At 38.2% G+C, this 25,814-nt stretch overlaps 1 protein-coding gene across 1 annotated transcript in view; it reads left to right on the plus strand.

Moving 5' to 3' along the window:
• The window catches only part of UTRN (utrophin), a 359,477-nt gene that overhangs the window by 225,253 nt on the left and 108,410 nt on the right, over window positions 1-25,814 (plus strand). The window contains exon 53 of the mRNA XM_059833258.1: window positions 5,382-5,538. Coding sequence (XP_059689241.1) covers window positions 5,382-5,538 — 157 coding nt within the window. The remainder of the gene's footprint in view (window positions 1-5,381; window positions 5,539-25,814) is intronic.

A 25,814-nucleotide genomic window follows, 5' to 3' on the forward strand; every position in this document is an offset into this window, starting at 1 on the left:
CAACTGGAATTAATAACTCGATAGGACTTGCATCTTAAGTGTCTTGGTCCACTACCATACTGGTAGTAAAATTTTTTTTTTATTGCTGCTATTCAATTAAGAAATGTTTTAAGATACATATTAATCAAGGAATGCATTTTACATTTTTTTGACCCAACCAGAGCCAAGCTCACTGACTGTCCAAGTGTAGTCATTGTTAAAATCTTTGTGATGTCATTTTGGAAGTAGATATTACCATATTCATTAAAGTGAATAAAATTCCACATTAAAATGAATTACATAGAAAAGAATTTCTAGAGCTTTTAATTGCAACTGCTTGCTTCTTGATTAAAGGAAACTGGTTTTTTAGTAGAACAGAACAATGTGAAGCATTCATATGAATGTTCCAAAGGCCAGAAAAGTGAGTTGAGCTTGGAATTCAGGCACAAGAGTTTGAAAGAGTGAGATAGAGAGGAAAATGTGACATTTACTTTTTGTCTCCACTTATCCCATCACTGACATGCTAAACAGTTAAGTGAAACAGATAAATCAGCTCCATGAAAGCCCACAGGCAGAGCTTGAACCAGAGGAGCCAAGCAGCTCGGTGTGGGGGCTTGCAGAGACTGGCCCCACCACACAAGTAGTTTAATCCAAGAGCTATTAAACTTGGGCTATTATGAGCTCTACTCACAAATAAGTCAACATGAGAGAAAGACAAAAACAAGCTCATAAGATAATAACTTAGCATCTGTGGAGTTTTAGCATGAACAATTCAGTTGCTTGGCCTTTCCTGGGGTTGATCACAATTCAGAAGAAATTGATGGCCAAAAAACGGGTCTTCAAGCCATTTACACTAACCAGCTGTGAGTTCCAAGGCAGTAATACAAAGACAGCGATTGTGCAGTGAATGCTCAAAAAAGTGGGAATACCCGCTTTTCTAAATATGGACCCATCTTTTCACTTCTGTGTAGATATGGCACTGGGCAGCATTGTTTGCAATGTTTGTGTTACCCTGCTGGTACCTGCAATGCTGCAGAGCCACATGTCACTGAGCTACAAGTATAAGATAGGCAGGGAAGAGAATACTGGAGCAAATGTGAGAGAAGTAAATTAACCTCTCAAATCTCAGTCACCACTGAAAGGAGCGTAGCATTTCTGAGTTCGTGTATTTTGCCCTGTTCTTTGATTGCAGTTCACTTTTTTAACTCATGCAAGGGTTTTTAACTCATGAAAGCCTTCCCAGGGAAATGACAAAGCATAGAACTAATGTGAAGTCAGTGTGTTGATGTAGCTGTTTGTCTTCAACTTTTGCTCTCGTGGTGTACCTTATTTCAAGGATGAACTGGAAAGCAAAACTGTATGGGTGAATCTTGTGAGAACAGCATTACAGCCCTGTTAGATGCTAAGACTGATGACTGAAAAAATCTGATTGTTTTGTTTAGCTTGGGATAGTGCTTCTAAATTAAGGTTTCTCTAAGTGTTTTAGAATATTTTCAGCTAGGTTTACATTCTGATTATGTTGGTTTTTTGTTTAGTTGCTGAAAGTACTGTTCTCCCTTAGGGATAGTATGAGGTTTTTCTTCATCGTTTCAGTCCTCAGAGCTGATGGTGCTAGTCACTGTGTTGGCTTTACTTCCTTGCTACTGTAACTAAAGGGAGTTTCGAACTGGAAAAGCAGCACTCTTGTGACATATTTTTGAATGCATGGAAACTATTCAAACCTGTACTTGTAGTGACTATGACACCACCTGAGAGGACTATACTTCTCCTTGAAATTACTTGTAGACTTATTCACTCTTCTTTCTTTTTTTTTCTTTTTATTATCTTATTCCCAGGAAGAAAACAAAGCTGCAGATTTATGTGGGTCTGCCTTTTAAAGCCCAATGTTTAGGAGAGATTCTTTCCTCGTGGGGCAGGAGATGCAAGGGTGTTAGCATTTGGGGGAGGGTAGAGGTAAAAGTGGGAGAAACAGAGAAGGAGTCTCTATATTTAGACCACCCACCAATCTTTTTTTTCCATGTGTTCCCTTGTCGCTCAGCAGGGAAAGCGTTACTTCCATAGCAGAAGCAAAAGCTGAGGAGGTCTCCAGCTGTGAAGAGAGCCTCTCAGGGTCAACAGAAGGGGAGTTATGTCAGAGTTCCTGCTCTTCAGGATGATTTTATTCAGCCTGGGTGGAGCGGGGGGTGCTCTCAACCTGGTCAGCAGGATGGGAGCATCTGTGTTTTTCAGTCTGATTCAGGATTCCCTTAGGAGTGCTGCTGAATACCAGGTGGTTGATGCTGGGGAATATTGTTCCAACCAGTGCTCAAACCTGAACAATCATCTGTAACTGACCTGTATTTTTATCAGAGCAGATTCTTAAGCCACCACTTGACTTGGCAAATCCCTGGAGATTGCCAATTCATTTGTCACATGAGCACAAACACCTGAAGCTTGGTTTGCAGGTTGCATATTGGTAGAAGTACCAGTTTCAAAACAAAGGCCAGAAATCCTGTCTTTGAAAGCAAAGAAGCCCAAGAAACATTTCAGAACTTCAACATAGTTTATCAACTCTCTTTGATAATGTCTGTGTGGCAAATTGAAACATGATACTAAAACTTTACACTGAAATGCAAATTGGAGTGTATCTTGGTTCACTTGCTCCTGTGCAGCATTTGCTTTGAATGGTGTTTACTGAATGCATGTGTGTCTGCTCCCCTTGAGAATTGAATGCTGTTGCTGTTGCTGCATCTTGCTTTTATTTTCAGTATTGCTTCTGATAAGATTAGAAGGGTAACATTCAGGAAGAATGCAGGCTGATGTGATATGTTTTCCCTGTGTGTTTTTTTTTTCTCCCTTAGTGCCTTTTGACCTTTCAAGAGAGAGGTTAGCTCACTTTGTATTCAGAGAAGAATTTTAAGATCTCTGTTAGTGTAGTCCATTTCCTCCCCACCCTTTACTGCTCCGCCTCCACAAGTTTAGCTTGCACTGGACTTCGAAATCATGTGCTAGTGATATTTTGCTACTGTCATTAATCTGGCAGACACACTGGGTACTCATTAGTGGTAAATTACAATGCATTTAATCTAGTATCATATGCCACATCATTCACATTAATATCAAATTAGTTTTTTCACTATTAATATTATTGCACTGTATGTTAAATTAACAGTCACCCTTAAATTGTCCTTTAACTAGTTGCAGGGTTTTTTTTTTCTCTTACAAGATTCCAATTTATTTTGTATACAAGGATTCCACTAAATAATTAGAGCGGAATCCTGAAGCCTCAGAGAGTGCCAGTTTTTAGAGGTGAGAGCTGCTTAAATGTGCTAGATACAGTAATAAGTCACGATGAATAGAGATTTCACTATCAAAGTGACACAAAAAGCTATAGATCTGAACATTTTAATTGTGGTTACTTCTAGAAATTCATAAAGATGCTTTATTTTTGTAATAATCTGTGGGTCTAACAGCAAAACTGTAAATTCAAATGTGGGCTACCTTGGCTTAGATGAGAGGGCAGTGTCTCTCCTCTGCCTGATTAATAGCGAGTATAATTCTGTTTTCGCTTCCAGAAAGGAAGACTGGTTCTGAGTACCTAGCACCTGAGGGTAACATATGTGCAATGCTTTGCAGTTTGTTATTTTTGAGGGCATTTTTGATGGGATGTCAAGCTAGTTGTGAAAAGGAGAAGAGAAGGTCCACGTTGTACATGGACCACCCTGTGTTGTTGGGCGTGTGGCCCTGTGCGTGGCTGGGGGCTTCAGGGGCCAACTATGGTGAATGCTCCAGCTGTGAATTTAGTTGTGCACTAACTTGCTGTAGAGCTAATACCGTCCGTATGGGAAGAACAAGTTGGTTGCCTTGAAAGTAGTTCAGGTTAGTGAGTATTAAAGAACTGAAAAGAGGGCAGGAGAGCTAAGACAGTACGTTTCACTCAGAAGCTGCTGGTCTGCAAACCAAGGCCAGCAGGACACTCTTCCCTGGTACGCATATAACCGCAAATGCAATAGCTCGCTTGTAATTCACTGCAGGGCAGGATGCTGGCTCAGCTGTTCAGGCCTAGGCTATGAGCAGCTGGCTTGAATTCAGTGTTGGGAGAAAGGTATCAGTGAGAGCAACATGAGACAATAGAAACTGTGATGCACAAAACTGTAGGCAGTAAAATGTCGCTTCTAGCAAGTACTTCATTTTTCCCAAGTAGTTACCTAAGCACTTTTTTGAATGGAGTGAAGGAGAATAGGTTCCTCTTCCTAAAGGTAGTTAGTTTATCGTTTTCAGAAATATGATTTTTTTTTTTCGTTGTCTCTTCTTCTCCTCATACACTCTTACTGACTGCTTTTTTGGTTCTTCTATCCTAGTACTGCTGGGACATCCGAGCATACCCAAACCTAAGCTTGCCTTGAAATTAACCTTGCAGCACATGACCCTTCAATCCAACTATTCACTCGAATGCCATTTGAGATGATAATGCAAGAGAAGCCAGGTGAAAGTTTCAAGATGGGAGTTACAGTGAATCAGAAAAAAGATAAAAAACCATGTGCAAAATAGGAAAGGGAAAATGTAGGAAACGATGGTAAAGTTCAGTTCACTCATCTGTGAGAAGTGGAGCAGGAAGGTGCAGAGCTGATGTCAGGCTACACTGAAGAGGACTTAGCTCTACTCCATCACCTGTGAGGAGAAAGAAATTGTTTACTGGTATAAACTAAGTACATGCTGGTCTCAAATGAACCCATAACATAGAACAACTGCAGTAAAAGAAGGGTAGCTGGTCCCTGTCCAAGATTTCCCTGCAGGTGTGTAGGCATTGCAGGGAGAAGCCATCAACTCAAGGTATTTTTGAAAATGTTAGAAAAGGGAATTTTGGTTTCTGGTGGGGTTTGTCAATTAAACTGAGGGACAGATGCACTGTATTAATTCTCTAGTAACTCACCATCAAGTAAAGATGACATTAAATAATCTGTGTCACTGATATTTTCAGCAGCACCGGCCATTTACTGTTGATCATTGCTGGGAGAACTTGCTGCTTTTGCTGCTGGAGAATCACGGTCCTGGTGTGAAAAGACCTCAGTTTTGCAGTGCTTTAGCTTGTAAAATGACACTTGTACTTCGTGCGCTGCAGTGGTGGAGTCACAACAAAACACAGCATTTCTTTGTGTGGCTTAGACGTGCAGTGTTCAAGGTTTTAGATAAGTTAAAGCATCAGGTACATATTTGTCTGTGTTCCACCATTTTTCCTCTGCTTATTTTGATTTGCTGTGCAAATAGTTTTGAATTAAAGGTTTTTTTCACACCAAGTTGCTTTGCAGCTAAACACTTGAAACATTCCTATCTTAATGATGGAGCAGTTTTATTTATTTATTGCATTCCCATGCTGGTTTTGCTATTCAGGGCTTTAAAGATCCTTTAATGTTGTTTCACAGGGCTCACTTGGAGGCCAGTGCAGAGAAATGGAACAGATTGCTGACATCCCTGGAAGAGATAATCAAATGGCTGAATGCAAAAGATGAAGAACTAAAAAAGCAAATGCCCATTGGAGGGGATGTTCCAACCTTACAGCAACAGTATGATCACTGCAAAGTAAGTTGCTTAAGTTTTATAAATAAATATGCTATACTGTGAAGAATAGAATGAAGAAAATTTGAGTACAGGAGAAATGATGAACGCTTCCTAGTGACTGATTTCTAGAAAAAAGCTCAGGTCTCTACCCCTTTTGTGTCCCCACCTTGCCCAGTAAAGCACAACTGAGATACTCTCTATAAAATTTCATCTAAAGGATTTCTGATACATGTGTTCAGTCCAGACACTTTTTTTTATGTTTTCTGATGATTTGGATTCCTACCAGGTAGAACTGCTATTTTACTCTGAAGTTAAGGAAGGCGTACAAAAGTAAGAAATGAACAAGGATTGTGAAAACAATGTCGAAAGTAAATTCAGTAAAACTATGTAAATGACTTTCTACATGTTACTAAATTCACCAGTAATAGCAGCCCCCCACCCCATGCAGATTTATACTGCAAAGATGACTCAAAGCTGTTTCTGAGAACTAAAACTTACCTATGCCTTGTACTGTTGTAACTATAACACACTATTCCAGCTTTCTGGTTTTGCTAGTTCTGTTCCGGTTTTGTACATAATAGGGTATTGATTCCTAAGTATTCTTTGACAATAAAAACTCTGTTGAATCTACAACATACCTTAATTCATGTAGAATGTAGAGTCTGTCTCACCAACTCTGATCAGTAATCAAGTTAGGACATATTTTGCCATTAGACAAATTCATTCTAGTAAAGCTGGTTCTGTCTTATCATCATATTTGTTCTTCTGTATGGTGCAAACAGGGAAGAGAACAAATGCAGCTTTATATAGCTAATTGCATAACAACTATGTTCTCCTCCGCGAACGCAACACTGATGTCTTTTCTGCTGCGGTGTTTAGTGAGGGCAAAAATTGAATTTGGGAAAACACTTAGTAATATAGAAATACTCACTTAGAATACTGTGAGGAACTACAGAAAAGTAGCCTGACATGAGCAGCACTTTTGAGACTTAAATCCAAAATAGAAGAGCTTAAGGAAATCTGCATATGTTTCTCCTTAATTTAGTCTTTTAAAGAAAACTATTAGCATAAACTCAGGATCTTTGTTTCTTGAGAGTTCGTGTCTTCCTGTTTTTATCCACTTAAATCATCATGCTCTGTTTGTAGGCACATCAGCTGTGAATGTTTTATAATGATCAAATGGTGGATTACTAGTGCCAAAGAGCAATAAAAGGCTGGAACAGATCCAAATATATTTTGAAGGTCAGTGGGAGGTGGTAGATCTCTACAGGTCATTTTCTAAGGGCTTGTTTGTGTCTCATGCTAGATTATAGTATATGCATGATAATAACAAATAATACTGCTAGTGTGTCTCATATGAAGATCTCAAATGGATTTATAAAAATGGTAGTTTTTATACATCATTCCGAAGTACAAAAATTTAGGAGCAATGATGCTGGATGGCTAATTTGGGTCACTAGTGAACTGCAGCAGTGTGAAGGAGAGAACACTTCTGGGTTGTTTAGTCCTTGGCCTTATGTTTAAAGAATAACTGATATTTTATTATGTGTTGAGGTTAAGACTCTAATATGTGCATTCAGGAGCTTTTAGAGATTATTCTTTCATTTTTTAAAAATGCAATATTCTTGCAATGTCACTGAGAGTATTAGATATAGACGTCCCAGTCCAGTATTTAATACCAGCTGTATTAATGGTCTGCAACAGCACAGAATTAAAGCGACCCTGTGCATCACTTTGGTTTTTGTACACCTACGCAAGCAAGAGCACAGTGTTCAGTTGTGGATATTTCTTAAATGATGACTGGATGATTATTTTCTAACAGTTATTTTGGTAGGGATCAAGAGATTCCCATATATCACGTGATGATGCTGTGCCATACCACACAGGAATTACCAGCATGTGGCATTTCACTTTCTGTTGAAGTGTTGCTTATTAGTCATTGCCAGAGGAAGGGAGCTGGACCACAGCTGTCCATTGGTTTGATTCTCTATAGCAGCGTTTCACTGCTGTTTCTTAGCAGGAACTGTTCATTCCTTGCTGAAGCTACAGTTTACTAATAAACTACATCAAGCTGAAAAGTTGTGTTTTTTCAGGTAGAAAATGAAAAGTGGAGGAAAACAAAACAAAACACAAAACCCATTGGAGGTCCTTCTTCTGCTCTCTCAGCATAGTTAAGTGATTGGTTGGTGTGGTTGGGATGTTGAATAAAGATGCCCTTGGTTGAAGAACGCATAAGTTTTATTCCTGTGATTTTTTTTTTTTTTAAATTATTTTTTATTTTTCCTTTTCAAAACTTTATGCCAAATCTGCCTTTTCAGTGGATTCTCTGTAAAATAACTTTGTGATTCCACGCTGTCAGTCACTATGTGCCTTGTGGGGGTATCGCTGGCTGGTGTCACTTGCTTTGTATTTAAGGTGCTCCTTTTAGGATATGTATCCTGTGTTAAACTGAAAGTTTTCAACGGAGATTTGAGGTCCGACTGTATCAGATAAATATTGCAGATATGACTTGATTTCTCTCACTCTCAAGGATACTCCCTTTATTCCACCTCTCATCACTGGCTGTCCTGATACTTCTTTAAATGTTTCTTTGCCCATACTTTTTCAAACGTTAAACCTTCTAAGCATGTCATGTTATTTGTAAGATTTACTTTTAATCAGCTGCTTTTTTATGATCCCATGTTGAGCTTCTGCAGCACCACATCAGCTGGCCTTGAAAAGGTTCTCCCCAGGCCTCCCTGAGCAAGGGTTGGGTCCCTCTGCTCTCCTCTTTCCTTCAGTTTCACATCTGAGGCTTGCTTTGAAGTTGTCCTCATGCAAATTGAGCAGTTCAATACCTCACTTTATCTACGCTTCTCTGTGATCCCTTTGCTCTTATTTCCAGCTTGCTTACCTGATCTTGTCCTTGCTGGTACTTCAAAATATAACTGGTGAAATAATGGCTCAGCTCTGTAAGATGTTAGTCTCGTCTCCTGCCCTTTATTTTTCTGGGTCCTCAATCCTTCTTATATTAGCATTGCTTTTTGCCTCTAGTTATTCAATAATCATTCTCCTTATTAACCTACTTTCCCCCCCCTCATATACATGAAATGATGACTCGTTTGCTTCAGCTTAATGGCACTAATATTATTGCTCTTTTCCTCTCTTGTTATCTCCCCTACTCAGTGCTTGGCTTCAGCAGTGCTAGATAAATAAGTAGAGTATTACGTGACAGTTTGGGTTAGCTGATGTGGTTTGTGTACTACTGAGGTCTGTTTGGACAGGAGGAATAAATGGTTTGCAATTTGGTTTTTAAACTTGTTTTTTGTTTTAAATATCAATCATTCTCCTGTGCTTTAAAAAGAAACATTACTCACAGCAATGTTAGTCACCTGAATCAGGGCTACAGGGCTACAGATTTAGCCTATATTTTCCAGATTAACAGAAATCTTTTAGGATGTAGCAAGTATTTACAAATTTTGGACTGATTTTTGTGTTGTTCAGCCAAACTTCCATCATCTGGAGTAGTTCATAGTCTTATCACATACTAAATGTTGAGCAGTGAGCACATCCTCTCTGGGTGTTGAGTTGTGCTCTGTGTCTTGCAGGGGGCAGGGGAAGAGGAAGCATAAGGGAGCATGAATTTCCTATTTTAATTATTCTCAAAACTTCTTTGTCTTTGAGAACGGGCTGTGGTGGCAGTCCCAAGAATACTGGAAAATTCATAAATGCTTCAGGACGCTGAGAGGAAGTTTGAAAGTACCTGAGTTAAAAAGTCATCTGTATGAAGTGTACAGCTGAGGCTACCTTCACACTCATGAAGTATAGAAAACTCAATCTGCAAAGGTATTGACACAGGGAAAGGCTTATAGGGAAAAGAAAGTGAAGGCAGCTGCCTTTACAGAGTTTATTGCCAGTGTTTTTTCCATTCCAGTTGCTCGTGTTGCTTGTCCTTACCAGCTCAAGTTTTCCCTTTTGTCCTCTTCTTTCCCAGCCTTCCTTATGAATATTCATTTAGAATTTTAGTGTGTGATGCAAATTTTGATCAGCTGCATAGACCATGCAAAAAAAAAAAAAACCACCAAAACCAACAACAACAACAAACACACCCCCCGCCCCCCCAAAATCCCAGAAGACCACCCTTATGTGGATAACTTACTCTGCCAAAAAAGAAAAGTTACAAAAGCACCATGAAAAATCAGTGGGCTGGTTTTGTGCATATGGAAATACATAGGAGGTGATGCAGATGCTGATACCTTCTTGTCTGGAGGTGCGCTGAGAGCTTTGTATCTCGCTTTTCTGCTGGAAGAGTTCCTGACTGTAGCTTTTTGAAAGTGTGCTTTTGCTAAAATACAAAGACTTCCTAAATTATATAAATCACTGTGGTTTAGCTTTCAGAGAGAGAACAGGACATTTCAAATTAAGCAGAAATGGGTACCCTCTCGCATAAATCCTGTTGGCATCTGTCTGCATAAATGAACAAATGTCTAGCTAATACTAAATAATGCATGCGTCTTGGATCACAGAGATGCTTAACTTAGCTTCGTTTGAGCTCAGAATGATCTGGCCAAGGACCTGTGAATGTTTGATTGGTAATTTTATGTCTACGGATAGGTCATTAATATTTCAATACTCTTCAGACTTTCTGGGGTTGCTGTCTATGTATTTTGTTTCAGATTTGGTTTGTTAAAGTAATCAAATGCTGAAAGTTGCAAGTATTTCTTTCTGTTTTACTTAGCTATTGCCACTTTATCAAAAGTGTTAGCATAGCCAACTAGAAACTGCTTTCTACTTGTTATCCCTTCAGGGTGCCTGTAATTCCATTGTACTCTTTACCAGCAGGAAAAAGTCTGTGAGGAAAACACATTTTTCTAGCCCTAACTTCCCTGTGCTCTTTCAGTATACCTGCCTGACTTTGGGCAATGGGCTTATTCTTAATTCCTACTTAAATTATTCTAGATTTGGGGTTTTTTTTGATATTTTCTATATTAAAATCTGCTTCCATGTTAGGAATTATTAACTGTAAGAATCAAAAGACAGGTATTATAATACCAGTGCTGCCCTGGTCTACGCTTTTAATTATAGTCTAGAAAGGGCTTTTATAATTTGTTTCACATATCATCACGTAAGACATGAAGCATGCAGAAAATCTGTGTTGTGTAGAGGTGGTCAGCTATGTTGCTGAAATACAAACTTTGACTGAGACGTGAGCTGTGAAAGGGTGAGAAAGGAGAATTAAACGGTTTGTGGTTGGAAGAGGAGGATAAATAGAGCCTTCTGCTTGGTCCAGTGGACCAAGGGCGTGATGGAAGCAGGAGCTTGAGCATTCTATACCATGCTGCTGTGAAGTGGCTCTTGAAAGTAAGGATGTATTTTCAAAAACTGTATGTTCTATTAAGAGGAGAAATAGCCTCCCCACTGGTCAATCGTTTGAGAGCTACTTAAGTAAATTTGTAGTGGTTGGGAGTTTTTTAAGGACTCTTGAAGTTTTAAGTGCTCTGCATATTTGAGAATTCTGAACGTTGATTATTGGTGAAAAAGAGATTGTACTGTACAAAAAAATTGTACTGTACAAGGACGCTACAATTCATTGAGCTTTAACTGAGACTTTTTTCTTTGAGGTGTGTTTAGGTGGAAGAGGTGGAAATTGTGGGTGGGAATATTTTGTTATAGGAAAGGAAGTGTGTAGTTAATGCCTGAAGTTAAATGAGAGTTCTCAGGTGGACCTGTCTGACTTAAAGAAATTGCTCGCTAAGGATTTACTCAAACTGATTTGTATGTTACATGAATGATTCAGGTGTGTATCACTTCTGGGCTATTTCTCTGAAAAAAATGATGTCTAAACAAAAGCATGGTACAAAGAATGAAGTGTTAAATTACGGTGTCAGTGCAATGTATTTTTAACTTCGACAAAAAAATGTTGCTTCTGGCTGTATTTCAGCTTGTTCCCAGAAGTGCAGTTGTCTTGTGAAAAGTCAGGAAAGTTGCAGTGGATCAGTACTTAAAATAATAAATAATCTGGATAATGAAAGAACAAAATATTCTGTCAGTAATGGAGAGTAAAACAGGTTGTCTTAGTGTGGAAAAAAAAATATTGATAAGCACTTTTTCAGTACAATAAATAAAATATTTCTATGGGGTTTCCTTTTTAACACAATCATTTTGGTGTAGGTGTTTATCAATATCTACATCTCATGTTGCTGTCTTCTGAGGATACAGTGTCTCGTTTGTTTTAATCAAAGACTCCTATATAAACTTCTAAGACCTCACTGGGTCTTTTTCAAACCACTGAAAAAAGCCTATTCTTCTTGAAGGTTTGTAGTTATCCTCAAATATCTAAGAGGATGTTCTGACATTGCTGTGGAGGGAAATGTGTGTGACAGAAATCAGGCTTACGCTGCAGAAACAGCACAGTGTTCAGCATTTCTCTCTGTCACTTAAAAGGCTGCAATGAGTCCAGTGCCTCTTTCTCTGGTATCTTCTTGTCTCATCCCAAAAGACCACTCTGTTTCCATCGTTATTAGTAGTAGCCTATCTACTACTACTGAAATCTTGGAACACCTTGATGCACTAGGATGCACCAGACCATCTGTTTCCACTCCTGTGTCTTGAGCTGGAAGACCATGAGTGGCTGTGGTCTGGCCTTCAAGGGTGAGCCATGTGCATTGTCAGTGAGGGTGATGGAGCACGACTGTATTGGTGACCCATTTTTAATTTCTACCCATAAGACAGCTACTGTATTCCCTTAAGTACCTCTGTTGTTCATCTCTCTGCGTTCTTCTGACTCCACTATATCCTTATGGAGGTATAGTGACTGGTATTGCATGTGATACTTAGGATGAAGTTGCGTCAATGTTTTAAACTGTAGTAAAACAATGGCTTTTTGTCTTGTCCTTTCTGATGATGCTCAGCATTTTATTGCCTTTTTTTGGTTGCAGCTGCATATTGAGCAAATTATTTCAGAGACCTGCCAATGAAACTCCCAAGACTTTTTCTGAGCTGTAACTGCCCAGAAAAGTGTTCAGGGATTTCAATCTAGCGTATGCTTTTTAAAGATCAGATGGTGTTTCAATTGCATTAAAAAATGCTGGGTATTATCTGAAACCTAAGGACAATACATCAACAGATGAGCTCCCACGCTGGATCACAGAAAAGGACTGGTACAAGGAAATGAGACAGGACATTCCTCTGAATGCAAATATTTTTTTGCTGAGGTCTGTTTTTCCAAATGCAGAGAGCCAGGAAAATCCCACCAGCACAGCAGCAGCGAATCTGTTTTTCCAGTTGCAGAGAACCATGAGAGAGCCACAATGATACAGTGGCCATTGCCATACTTTTTTCAGGAGCTTTCATAGCCTGTATCAGGTAGAGCTGAAAACCTGTTTGTCCTGCTCATACCTTTCTCATTCTGAAACCAGTTTGAGATGCTTTCTGTATAACCACAGAACCTTCTCAGGTCTCCTTGATTTCTCTGTGATTTGGTTTGATAAATAGGACCAGTAAGAAGAAACATACTGTATTTAGCAAAGCTGTTCACTTATCATTCAAGGTGTAGAATGGAGCTTGCAGGGATTACTCCAAATCTTTTAAGAACCTCTTTACATAACTGACATTTTTCCATATGAATTTTGTGCAAGTGCTAGAGAGTTTTATGTTCTTTCATTGTGTGTTCTCAAAGGGCAGAGTCCCCCCTGCATCATTGTTTTGGAGAAAACCGAATGGGAGCATTAGTTTATGAGGCACTCCATATTCTTAAATATGTAGTAAGAGAGACGCTCCTTTCACTTTAAAATCCTTCTGAAACTTTGCATTTGCAGGCATGGGCTGGCGAAGAATCCGTTTTATTTTCTGTTAAGGATATCTTCATCTAGATCCTGCTTCTTGTTGCTGCAGGCAGACTCTTTAGGGGAGAAGAATATTTATTCCAGTTAACTCCTGAATGATTGCATCCTCAATCCCTTGTTATTACAGCCAGTAATCCACCCTAGGAACATCAGCAATAAATTGGAAAAATTGCGTTGCCATGGCAGCCACCCACTCCTGTTTTCATGCAGATTCTTGAGATTAAAGGCCAGACTTCGAAATGTATGTACAAAATAGATGAGGGAATGGGATTCTGCTTTTTTCTCGTGTTTTTGTTGGTTTTCCCATTTTTGTTTTGTTGCTTTTTTAGAATGCAGAAGAAATGAAAGAGTTGGTATTGGTTTAGTGGGCAAGGTAACCTTGCAGCGCAGGGTGGGGGTGTTTGGTTTTGGTTTTTTTTGTTTACAAGGACTCTTAACTTCAGCTATTAGGTGTTCCTAGAAAGTTACCGTACATCTGTATCTTCTGGCCTGGGTTTCAATGAATTTCTCTCATCCAGCGTAGTTAGTCTGAGGGGCTGGGAACCTGCTAGGAATGTTGCTGGAAGCAGCTTTGTGTTCTGAAGTTCTACAGTTTCAACTTTAGCAGCCAAATGGTGTCTAAACCTAAAATGGTGCTTAAAGATTTGGAGCTTTCTTTTTAGGAAAACTGCTGGAAGTTATGTTTGTGCTAACACACGTTTCCTACAAAGTCAGTTCAGTGTTGTGCTTCAGAAAGGTGTCATACTGGATTTAGGATTCCCAGTCCTACGCTTCCAGCTGCTGTTAGTCCTTACGTTACTACTTACAGATTTATCCAGACTGGTTAGCTGTTCTGGGGAAAAGAAGATTGGGTTTTTTCTTTTAATCAGATTTGGAACCTGAATCCTCATCTTGTGAGGCCAGTAACATGACGCCTTTCCTAGCATCACTTAAAGTATCATCAGTGGTTGTCCACATCAGAAGACTCAGGGTACCCTGAGCATCAATAAGGTGCAAGTACAATTCCTTTGTATAGTGCAGTGCTTGATAGGCCTGCAATGTCTGCAGTTGTTCCTCATGGAGTTACTGAGATCACTTTGTTTTAATCATCAGTTTACTGAATTCTATTGAGCACGGTGTAATTTAGGTAGAAAGTATTTACTTGCGTGAGGTGGCTGTTACTTGCTTGTGGGGTTTGGGGGTTTTTGGTTTGTGTTTTGCTTTTGGGTGTTTTTTTCAGGCGCCTCTTTCTGGAAGGAGTGCAATGATGTCCTCACAGTGACCCATTTATTACTAACAAAGTACTTTACACGCCTGGCTGCTCATCTTAAATTTACTCCCCTGTAATGCGTGAGGACATTGCAAAAGCATCCTGTAGAAAACCAAAGATTTCTTGAAGGTCCTTTCTATCTTGTTTAATGATGATGTAACATTATGTCAGAGCTAGTAGCGAAGTGACTGTTTTCTGAAGTGATTGCAAGCACTGTCTATTAACTGGCTGTGAAGCTTTGTAGCCCGCTCTGCCAAATAGAGAATATGTGTGCAGTAAGTCCTGTGACATGAGCAGCCTCTTCTGGTTCTGCAGTGAATGAAGATCAGCCTTAACTAGTTTTTGATTGTCAGAGATACCATACTACTACTGACACTGATTGTGCTAGTGATTGGTGGTGGCTGTTTGGGTATCCCTATACCCGGTTTCTCTGCAGGACAGATTTTGGGGACATGTAGGAAGCTGCATAGTTCTGCTGAACTTCTAGCCGATGTGGGCTGTTACTTAAATGAACAGGCATAGCCTGTAGTGAGAGGGAACATTTTAAAGGTCTTCTCAAAGAACTTAATAGCTGCTGATGCTAGTAATTCATTTATTTTACAGTATGTTTTTCATCTTTTAGACCTTTCTTGTTAAACGAATGTGTAAATGGAGAGGAAAAATATTTATGCCAATGTTTGGTGGCATAACACAATAAACCAATGATATTTCCCTGTTCGTTTCATAACGTTGTTGGCAATTTTGTTTTTGTGAACAAGTATCTATAAGCTTTAGAGACAGTAGTAAACTAAAGCCATAAATCATTAAGTAAACATTCTGATACATTTACTTTCCCTTGTGTTTGAAGTTGGAGTGAATTTCCTACATTCCTTCCATATTGCTAGGTATTTTTTGGTCAAAAAGTCCTAATATAGGTAATACAATAGATAAAAGAACCCACAGAAGCCTTTTTCTCCCTTGAAGCATCTGGTTTGCAACTTACATGCTTGAAGAACTTCTAAAATCTAAAGTAAAAATCTCTTGATTAATGAAAGGACTATGCTTTTGATTTTATAAACAGTCACTAAAAATGCATACTGTTATAAATATGTGATTCACTTCGGGTGTAAATTAAAATCTTCAGTATCAACAGAGACTTCAGTGATTGAATCAAATCATTAGTTTTAATGGTATATTTTCATTAAGTCAGTGAAACAGGTCAGCAAGAATTTAGGATTAGCAGTAATAGAAGAGAGAATACTAAATGAGATAGTTTTAAAGAAATTACTGGAATAAATACATAATATTTCAGTTAAATATTACTTCAGGTCATCTAAAATTTTTCTTTTTTTTATCCCTTGCTCTAGGTTTTATACAGTCTATATTAATTCACCTTGGAATCAACCTGATATGGAGTCTTTTTTTCTTCCTTTTTTTTTTAAAGTAATAGCAATTTGTACATTTTTCTCTTTTGTGGTTCGATCTCCTTTTTGAGTGATGAACCTGCCTCAGAGGAGATAGGCTAGAAGATTGTGTAAGCATTCACTACCTTAAAGTGATTAGATTCAAACCAGGGAAGAAACCCTCCAACTGAACAAAATACTAAAAATAAAACATTTTGATGCTCTGAAAGAAAAGAGGGAATACTGATGTGAAAAAATTTTTATTATCAAATAAATGCAAGGCAGGGTGTCATTTTTAGATAATTATTGATGGTGTCTTGACAGATGTGCACTGTGCATTCTCTGTGTGTGATTTTTCATACAGAGTTTTGAAGCAGAGAGACACTGTGTAACGCTTCACGCTGACATCAGCACTGTGGTTAGTGTGTGCCATCACACTGGCTGCGGATGCTTTCAGGAGCCTCAGTGCCTGATATAGAAACAAGTCCCCAGGCTCTGACTAGAAAAGTAGACTCCGATTAACCTTTTTTTTTCCCCTGCTGCAGTAGTGACTCAGAACCCTCTAAACTGGGAGTAAAAATTATTACTGAACAGTTGTAACCTAAATATTGTATCTGAGAAGTAGTATTTTCTAAGTGTATTAGACCTTTTCTAGAGCTAGGTGCTTAGTAATCCTGCCAGCTTTTTGGAATGAATAAAAGTGAATGAGAACTTGGGATTATATATATTTCTTTTAATTGTGAGGATTTAGAAAGTTTGTAGGCTTGAGTCATTAAAACAGGCAGTGCTTAGCTTTCTTATATAGAGCACTATTGATCTGTTGATTCATTTTCAACATCACCTTTAGCATATATGGAAATCTACATGTTTTTCTAATTAAAACACAGAGAAGGGAGATGTATATTCATCATAAGGACTGGAGAGTTGTATTTCAATATTTTAAAATTTAAGTCTGTCATGCTTTTGACAGAGAGTTTACCTCCAAACTGCTAATGATTTCAAGCTTGAGACAAAAAATGTAGCTGACAGAAGCACTGTTTGGTTACTTGTCAAAAGTGCCTGGAGCTAATCTACTCCTGTGAAGCTGACAAAATACTATTTTAATTTTTTTTTCTTCTTTGACATTGTAAAGCCTGGTGATGCTCTTTTGGCCTGTTGGAAGAAAAAGAAAGCTGAAGGAGGCTGCTCTGAGTGCTACGTAGGTAGCTAGAGGGGAAATTGCAAAAGCATGCAGGATTTGGGGTTTTTTGCCCAAGTTTTACTTGAGTGGCACAAACTGGAATCTGTTGAAACTATGCACTTGTTTGTAAATATAAGGCTGTATTTACAAGTTATAACAAAGTCTGGAATGAATTAAAAAGTGAGGGAAGAGGGAGAAAAACAAAAGCTAAGAATAGTTGCATATAGTGATAAAATCCCCTATGTGGACCTCTGCTCTTGGAATAATGAATATGCTCATAATATCCTCACTAAGTGAGCTTAAACTGGTGTTTGGGTCCAGGTTGGTTTAGTCGAACAATGTGCTTTTTCTTTTACTGGAATTCTGGATGGGTAAATACATAACCTATTTCTTTGTGTATTTTGACATGTTTTCCCATAGTTGAATTCCTGGTGTCTCTCAGAGGTTTGACAGCTGTCTGTTAGTTAGCACTGCTTAACATTCACTTAAGAAACTGCAAGTGTAGCTTCTCCCCTAGGCAAATATCTGAGTACTTTTCTTCACCTTTGGCCAACAGACATCATGCCCTTGCCCTCCTCTGTGTGTGAGGGACTTGCCCACATCCACAAACAGCTTCGGTTCTTGGCACTGCTCTTGTGGATTGAGCTGAAAGGTGTAAATGTTGGATTTGGCACATGAGGCCTTGGGGGCTAGCTGAAAAGATGCATGTAGAGTTGTGCATACCTAACTTAATGCGATCTTCCATGTCAAAGGGCTACACTGAGAAACTGAGCTAAAAGATTAACTATTTGCAATAATAAATATCCAAGCCCAACCCACACTGCTTATTAAAGAAAAGTCCTAAACTCTGCTACAGTTTTTATTCTGTGAGCATTGGTAGAGGTACCCAGTGATGTGCTATGATGGTACTAGCCTTTCTTGGAGAAAGGAGCCCAATGAAAGGTTCCTTGAAAACTGTTCTCTGATATTCAACACTTAGTTTTGTGTTGGCATTCTGCAAAGATCAATTATTTCTGCAGTGGTGCTTGATGGTTGCACACAGGTAGTATGGGAACTGACCACGTAGCAGCTTCTCCAGCACCAGCGATGTGCAAGCAATCAGCATTTTTCTCTGTCATGCTGTATTTGTGATGCTCGGAGGTGGCTCAGAGTTCGGATGCAGTGGACAGAGCTGAGCAGAGAGGAGGTGATGCGTATGCGCAGAGAGAAACGCACCGAGGGGTCTGAAGCTACAAGGCAGTCATGCTTGGTTGAAATTACTTATTTTCAATAGGTCAGCCTCATTTGGGGTGATTTTCTGATGGTCTTGTACTCTTCTGTATGAGCATGCAGATAGTGCCTTCTGACATTTCTGGCTGCTAAGAGATTCTTAATCCAGTGAGCATAGTTGCTTAGCTGCAGTTATTCAAACCCTTTTTTCACCCATGTCTTCCTACTTATGCTTTCGTGGTGGTGCAGCAGCACTGGAAGAGGAAGAAGTAGTTATTTACCTTAACACTGGATTCAAAGTTGTGGAGTAAACTTATGTGAAGTTATGGCTGGTAGTAAACACAGCACAGTATATAAAACAAACAAACAAAACCACATGGTTTGTAAAAACAAAGGTACTTTTCTCGCTGCAGAGAAAATGAAAGAACAAACACAGGGCAGATGTGAATCACATTGCTTAATACTATTCTGGAAAACTTTTGTGTACTGAGATGATGATCTAAGAATCTATATTTATAGCAAATAAACTTGCTTACCACATTTTGAGTATACTTGTAGATGAATATGAAGAGATTTTAAAGAAAGCAATGACTTCTTTCCTGAGTTAGAAGCACTGAAGCTAGAGCACCCCACTACTAAATACAATATAAATGAATGAAATAAATGAAATTCCTTTACTGTTTTGAAAATCTGTACTTATGGTGTACACATTTCATTAAGGGTTTCTGGGGTAAAGGACCAGTGTATAGGTGTCTTGCTGCACTGCTTGTTTGCACGTTTTCACTTTTTTTTTAATGACTTTAAGTTGATACTTACATTTCTGGGAAATATTGTTGCAGATATATCAGAATATTCTTTGTTACTCCTAATGGCATCCAGTCACTAAAACCAATTCTAGTTTTTGGTTTTAAGACATTCCCTGTGTTGGTTCTCAGTGTTATTGTTCATACCTTCAGCATTTTACTTATTGCTTCTATTTCTCTCCGTACCTTTACTAGGTAACTTTGCCATGGCATACAGCTTGTTTCTAAGTATTGAGGACTAGAAGTAACAATTTGATTGTATGCGTTTTTTTGCTTCTTAATGACAAATTGTTTATGGTCTCAAATTCTTAGTTTTAAAGAAAAAGAAATCCTGTTTAATAGACGCTGATTTTACTACATGTAAAATATTCCAATTCTTTGCCTGAAGAGCTTAAAAAAAAAAAAAAGCTTTTCATACTGGAGAAACAAAAGAAACAAAGCAGAGAAAGGACATGAAGTGAGTCAACATTAAGTAATAAGTCTTGTGATCTGTCTGATGTGTCCGCCTTTGGTGGGAAAGTATTTGTGGGACTGAGTTAACTTTAGTATGCCCTGCTTCATGGAAGTATGCTTTTAAGTGCTAGTGTCTCTGACTAATTGACCCCAAATTAGTGCCAGTTATATTAAATGACTTCTTTCTCATAAACAGAAAACCAGTTTGTGGTCCTCAAAAAAAGTGGTTAATGACAACAATTGCAATAAGGTTCAGTAGGGCCTTTTTTTCTCCAAATTAACAATTATTCATTCTTACAGAATTATTTTTAATCAAGGAATATGGTTTATGCGAACAGCTATTACAAGAACTTGTGATGGGGACGAATAAGGCAAACATTTCTCCTTAGTGTCCATGGATATTTTGAAGACCTTTACCTGGATTATTTGAATTTAATTTTTTTTCTACTGAAAAAAACAGATTAAGTTAAAATCAAATAACAAACTCAGTTGGATAGTAGGAGGGTACAACCCTGTAATTGGATGATTTAACACAATTTGCAAAACACTGACAGTTTTCAAGCAGTTTTACCCAGGTTTTTTTATTAATATATGTATACTGAATGGGTTGAGCTCTGATAATTTTGAGTCTTTTTTTTTTTCTTCTCCCTACTTTGACCATCATTTGGTTAACATGACTTTTGCAGCTGGTTCTGGTGACACAGGACCTTTGTTTTGAGCCGGTGTAGCTGCTCTTCTGCTGCCTGTCCCCGACTCTCTGGTATTCTGCTGCATAGGGAAAATCCATCAGTAGAGGACAGATTGTTGACTGTTCAGTAATTATTCAGTTGTCTGTCTAGACCATTTGCTTCTGAAGAGAAACCAAAGTGACTGTTTCTAAGAAAGAGGAGTAATTAGCTTTGACAGGATTTCTGCTTCTGAAAGGATTTCCAGTAGCAGTCCTCTGTCATGTATGCATACATACACAACCGAGCCCAAAAACCAGAACAGGAACACTAGGGATAGTCTCAGATTGCAACTGGTCTCTAGCATTTTGCTGCTTTAGCATTCAGCTGGGCTCTGGTGCCTGTGCTTCCTCCTGCAGAGGGAAATACTCCTCCCCTTATGCAACTGTCAGACAGGAGATGCTCCTCTGAGACGCTTTGCAGTGATCTCACTTTTCTGATTATTTATAATTCATAGGTGATATCATGTAATACAACCCATTTTTTTTGATAGCAATTCATCAGTGAGTACCCTGATGTACACTTGCATTAAGGACACTGATGTTACAGGAAGTCTTTCTCGTACGTAAGACATGGGCATCCTCACAAAGTGCATCCTATCTTCATATATTGAACGAATATTCGTAGTGCTGCATACCATAAAGTTGCTTTTGAGTGTCTGGAGTTTGAACTGCAATTACTAAAAATCTTTCTCAAGACCTCTTCAGTATTATTGTAGGTACCATTTAATAGGAAAGTAGCTCATGAGACCAAACATACTAGACTTGTCCCATTGATGTTTGTTGAAGTAATGCAGAGGAAATTCTAATCACCCAAAATGAGCAAAAGGTGACCTGAGTTTAACTACTCTTAACAACATCAATGCAGCACCCAACTTGTTAATGGCATTATCATCTCAGTTTGAAGGAAGGATCTTGTGGCCTGATAATGCTGACAGTTCATCAGTGCTCAGTAATAATACAGGCTAAACAAACCCAAGTCTGTCTGTTGCTGGCAAGCAAAGAAAGAGGAATTTCTCTCTCTTATATTGAAGAGGTAGATGGTTACCATTGCATGGTGCAGGGAAATAGTGCAAGGCACTGCAGATACATGTGGTTACTAGTGCTAATAGTGTTACCGAAAATCATAACCAAGAAAACTCTCCAAACCAAATGATAGTTTAGAAAGCTGACTTTGGTTTATTGCAGCGCTGGGTGCATGGGGGATTTCTCCTCTTAGCATGCACACCTGGTTGAAATCATGGCAAGTATTTAAACAGTTAACAAAGTTAGTTATGCCTACTGATCCCACCCCTTAACTAACTATTGGTTAGTACCTTCCTTACTTCATCTTAAAGATACAGTTCTCTTTTAATTCACTACGCATGCCCAGAGAGTAGGGGGCTTATTTGGGTTGGTGGTGTTTTTTGAGCTAGGAGATGTGGTTTTCACATTATAATGAGTCAGGTCAGCCTTAGGACACTATTTTGGCACTCTATTTTCCTAGAATTTTTCCTTGTGCTAATCCTTATTGTTAGTTAGTGGAGACAGTTTTTATCTTTAATTTATCTAAATACCAGGTGCCTTCATTACAAAGTGTCTTCTTTACATTCTTTCCATTCTTTTCACTTTTTTTTGACCTTGTGTTTCGAGATGTTCTATAACAATAGAATATTTGAGTGCTTTTGCTAAATTAAGTAATAAGCCATTTAATATGCAGCAGATGTTTGGTGTGTCTTGTGTCAGGCTGGAGGCATTGCGTGTTTAGGATGCATAAAAAAATAATGCTTTTTTTTGTTCTTTATCCCTCCCCCACCTTTCCCTGTGAGTATTTTCTGATATAAAAAGCAGAAGTTATACCAGTCGCTACCCATAGAGAAGAGATGTGAATTTGACACTCTGACAGTGTTTCCACCATAACCTCATTTGTTGGGGTTTATGTAACTGAGTAGTAAAACTTGTCCAAAGCTATACTGTTATATGCTATGCACTGCACAGTTTCACAGTTTGAAGCTAATTAGAGTTAGCACTGAGGACACAGATTTCCCCTCTTTCTTCAAAGGAGGTAAACTTTGAAGACTGTGGAAGAAATGTAACTTCTGTTCTGTGGATAGCTCTACAAAACAGTTTCACCTGGAATGGAAGGATCCTTATTTTGATGATATATTGCCTTGTCTTGAAGGCTGATTTTTAGAGAGTATAATCTCTTTAAATGCCTTTGCAATAGACTCATGGCAGTGCTTTATTTTGCGTTGTACAGTGATGTTTTCCTATGGGGTTGTTCGGGGGTTTTTTGGAAGACAATTTAAAATGTCATTGCATCTCTGCTGATTTATTAGTGTCAATTCCCTTTTGTCTGGACACCAGTTCTTGTACATGTTAGAATAAAGTTTCTGGTTTGTCCCTAAGTTTCATATAAGCTGTTGTCCTGTTTCTGACAGGAGCCAGTAGCAGAGGTTGAGGGGACAGGCAAAAGAAAATGGAGCAAGAAGGGAGGGTTACTTATCTTCCCACCTTCTGTCGATCAGAGATGTACATGAATGCCCATGATACTTCTGTTCAGTTACAGAATCCTCAGAGATTGTGTCTTCAAGAATTTGATGCTGGGTTCTTCATGAAAAATCTGTGATGTGTTTTTCCCAGAACTGCATAGATAGTGGAGTTTATTCTAATTCCATATACTTAGAGAATGGAGAATTGTCTTAAAAATTACTGACAATTCATTTTCATGCTAATTCCACAGATACCATCAAATCACTTTTGTTTTCTTCTGTATAGGAAGATACGTTCAGTTTGTATATGCTGCCAATATTCAACATTAAACAAATCTGTTGTACTGATAGGAATGATAGATGTTTTTCACATATTTCACATAAAATGGCAGAAGGTCATTATTTCTTTTAGCATACATATCTAAAGCATTACGGTTGGTGAACCTTTTTGTCTTTAAAACAACATCTTAATTAAAAGAATATTCAGTGCATTTCACAGATAGTAAAAGGTTGCTACTTTATAATAAAAAAAAATTATGGTAGCAATAGAAGCCAACAGATTTTCCTAAAAAGAAGAAGCTGCTATGAAGATGGAGGAGTAAGGATAATATTGGGGTTTCCTGCATATATTGTTTCCATGTGGTTGGCTTTGGTTTATGTTCTGGGGTTGTTTTAAGTGCAGTCCAGAGTTTCTAGATCACACAATAATGTTAAAAGTCTAATAGTTATTAGAAGGTTGAGCTTTTTAAAGCCTTTGTATCTCATGTCAGATTTTGAAATCACTTTTGCCATCTAGTCACTTGTAAAGGAGAAGCCCTTATTAAAGTAGACTTCATGTCCTGCTCAAGTGATTGAGACAGTAGAGGTGGTATAAATTGATTTTGCTCTAGATCTGGTTCTGTACTTTCAGCTAACTATGAAAATAAATTAATTACAAAGTAATTGTGATGTGATTGCTACATCACAACCTGTCATCTTTCTAGTCTGCTGATATTAGGCAATGACAAAGCAATACCTGAAGGCCTGAAAGGAATGATTGGAAACACATTATTTGTTAAACTATTCATTTTTAAGTTGTTGTATTCTTATGGGAATATATCTTATCTGTAGCATTTCTAAACCAAGTAATGAAGTCAAGAATAAAATGGGAAGTTTCAAATTGCTTCCAGTTTTCCTTATCTATGGGTTGGTGCTTAGGTGTGCCTTTCGTGAAGTAAGGAGCACACCAGTACTACATAACCTGATGTTTCATCAGTGATTCACAGCACCTACTGCCTGTCTGGCCTCAAATGTGTTTTCAGAGTGGTAACTGTAGGGATCAAGTGGTTTCATTGAGCATATTACTGTTCTATAATTCATTGGGGCACAGTGAACTATTTTACAGCTGTATGTATGTGTGTTTGTGTCTTACAAAAAAACAGAAAAACGGATTGCTGTCCCTTTAACAGCCCTGGTCAATATTGTCATTGATAAGAGAGAAAGCTTAGTCATAGGAAGGAGATCCCTCTCTTAGTACAGTGAAATGCGAATTAAGAGTTGAATATTCAAAAAATGACTTTCCTGAAGAAGGGGAAAGGACCCACCAAAACAAGTTCAGTGGATATGTGCTACGTGTGTAGCAAACCCATCACAACAGGGTTCCACTAACCTTTTTGGAGAAATCCAGAATGACTATAATTCTGAGGATTTCAGTAGTTCATTTGGTGGGGAATTTGTGTTAACACACTGAGATCTCTGTCTTTTCAGATTACTTTTGTGTAAAGAACAGTTATCATATATTTTTAGAAAAAATGTTTTGAAGAGAATGTCTTTGGCAACAGCTCAGGGATGCACAGTGCGGGTTTTTTTCCAACAAGGTTAGTTCCATATCATATTAACAAAAAAAACCAACCAAACAAACAAACAAAAAAACAACAAACCCAACCAAAAACAACAAAAGCTGCAAGAAATCCATGCTTTTCAGTGCCTAAGATTACGCTCTGTTGAGCCCTCCAAACTTCTCAGGGCAACCAAGGCTTGGTTATCATTGACCTAGAAACACAAAGTTTCATTTCGGTGGGCTAGGAAATATGAAATCCAGTTACATAACATTATTGGTGCTGGAAGAGATATTAATGAACATCATTATGCCTCATTTTTTGTAACCTTTGCTCAATTAAGCAGTGTCTCCCTTCATCCCTAGTTGGATTTAGGTCCTGTAGCATCTCTAGGGAATGCAGGACTTGCAGCCGTTCTTCCTTCAGAAAAGACTAGAGAGGTTCTTTCTTGGCAAATCATTAACTGTGTGAAAAACAATTTGTATTTTAAATTTTAAGAAAAAGTGTAGCCTCGCACTCTTTAATTCAAGAATAGCTTTTTAATGCCTTTTTTGATGCAATCTGTATGAAAATTAAGCTTACCTCTGCCATTATGATGTAGTATTGGTTTCTTTTCTAGTGCACAAAGGAGTCTTTTCAAAGTCTCTGCAAGGTTATTATAAGTGAAAACTTTCCAAAGAGGCTTCAAAATGTCTTTTTCTGATTTTAAAATGCTGTTAGAAGAAAATGAAGAAAATAGCCTTACCATTTTTGAACTACTTTAACAAGTTCAGGAGGAAGTCAGTTACCCTTTCTTAATTAAGGTGTCACCATATAAATACATAGATGCAATTTGAGATTGTCAGTTTATTAGTTTTTAAAATGTCAGTAATAGCTTCACATTTCATGTCTGTAAGTCCAAACAGTAGATGATAAAGCATAATTTCTGTCCTCTATCTCTTTGGCTGTACTAATGTGAAACACTTTGAGAATTAGTTATAGATGCTTACTTCATGTAATGCATATCTATTAATGCGTATACATAGGTGGGTGATACTTTTGGTGAACAGCCATGACCACATGCACTCATCCGTAGACCAGAGTATCAAGGGACAGATAGTCTCAATGAAGAAATACCTCTATTTCTGGCCTGAAGCATCTTTTTTTTTTATAAATCAAAGGGAAAGTCTTAAGTAAGCTAACATTT

This window comes from Gavia stellata, chromosome 2 (assembly GCF_030936135.1).
Source record: "Gavia stellata isolate bGavSte3 chromosome 2, bGavSte3.hap2, whole genome shotgun sequence".
NCBI classification, from domain to species: Eukaryota; Metazoa; Chordata; class Aves; order Gaviiformes; family Gaviidae; genus Gavia; species Gavia stellata.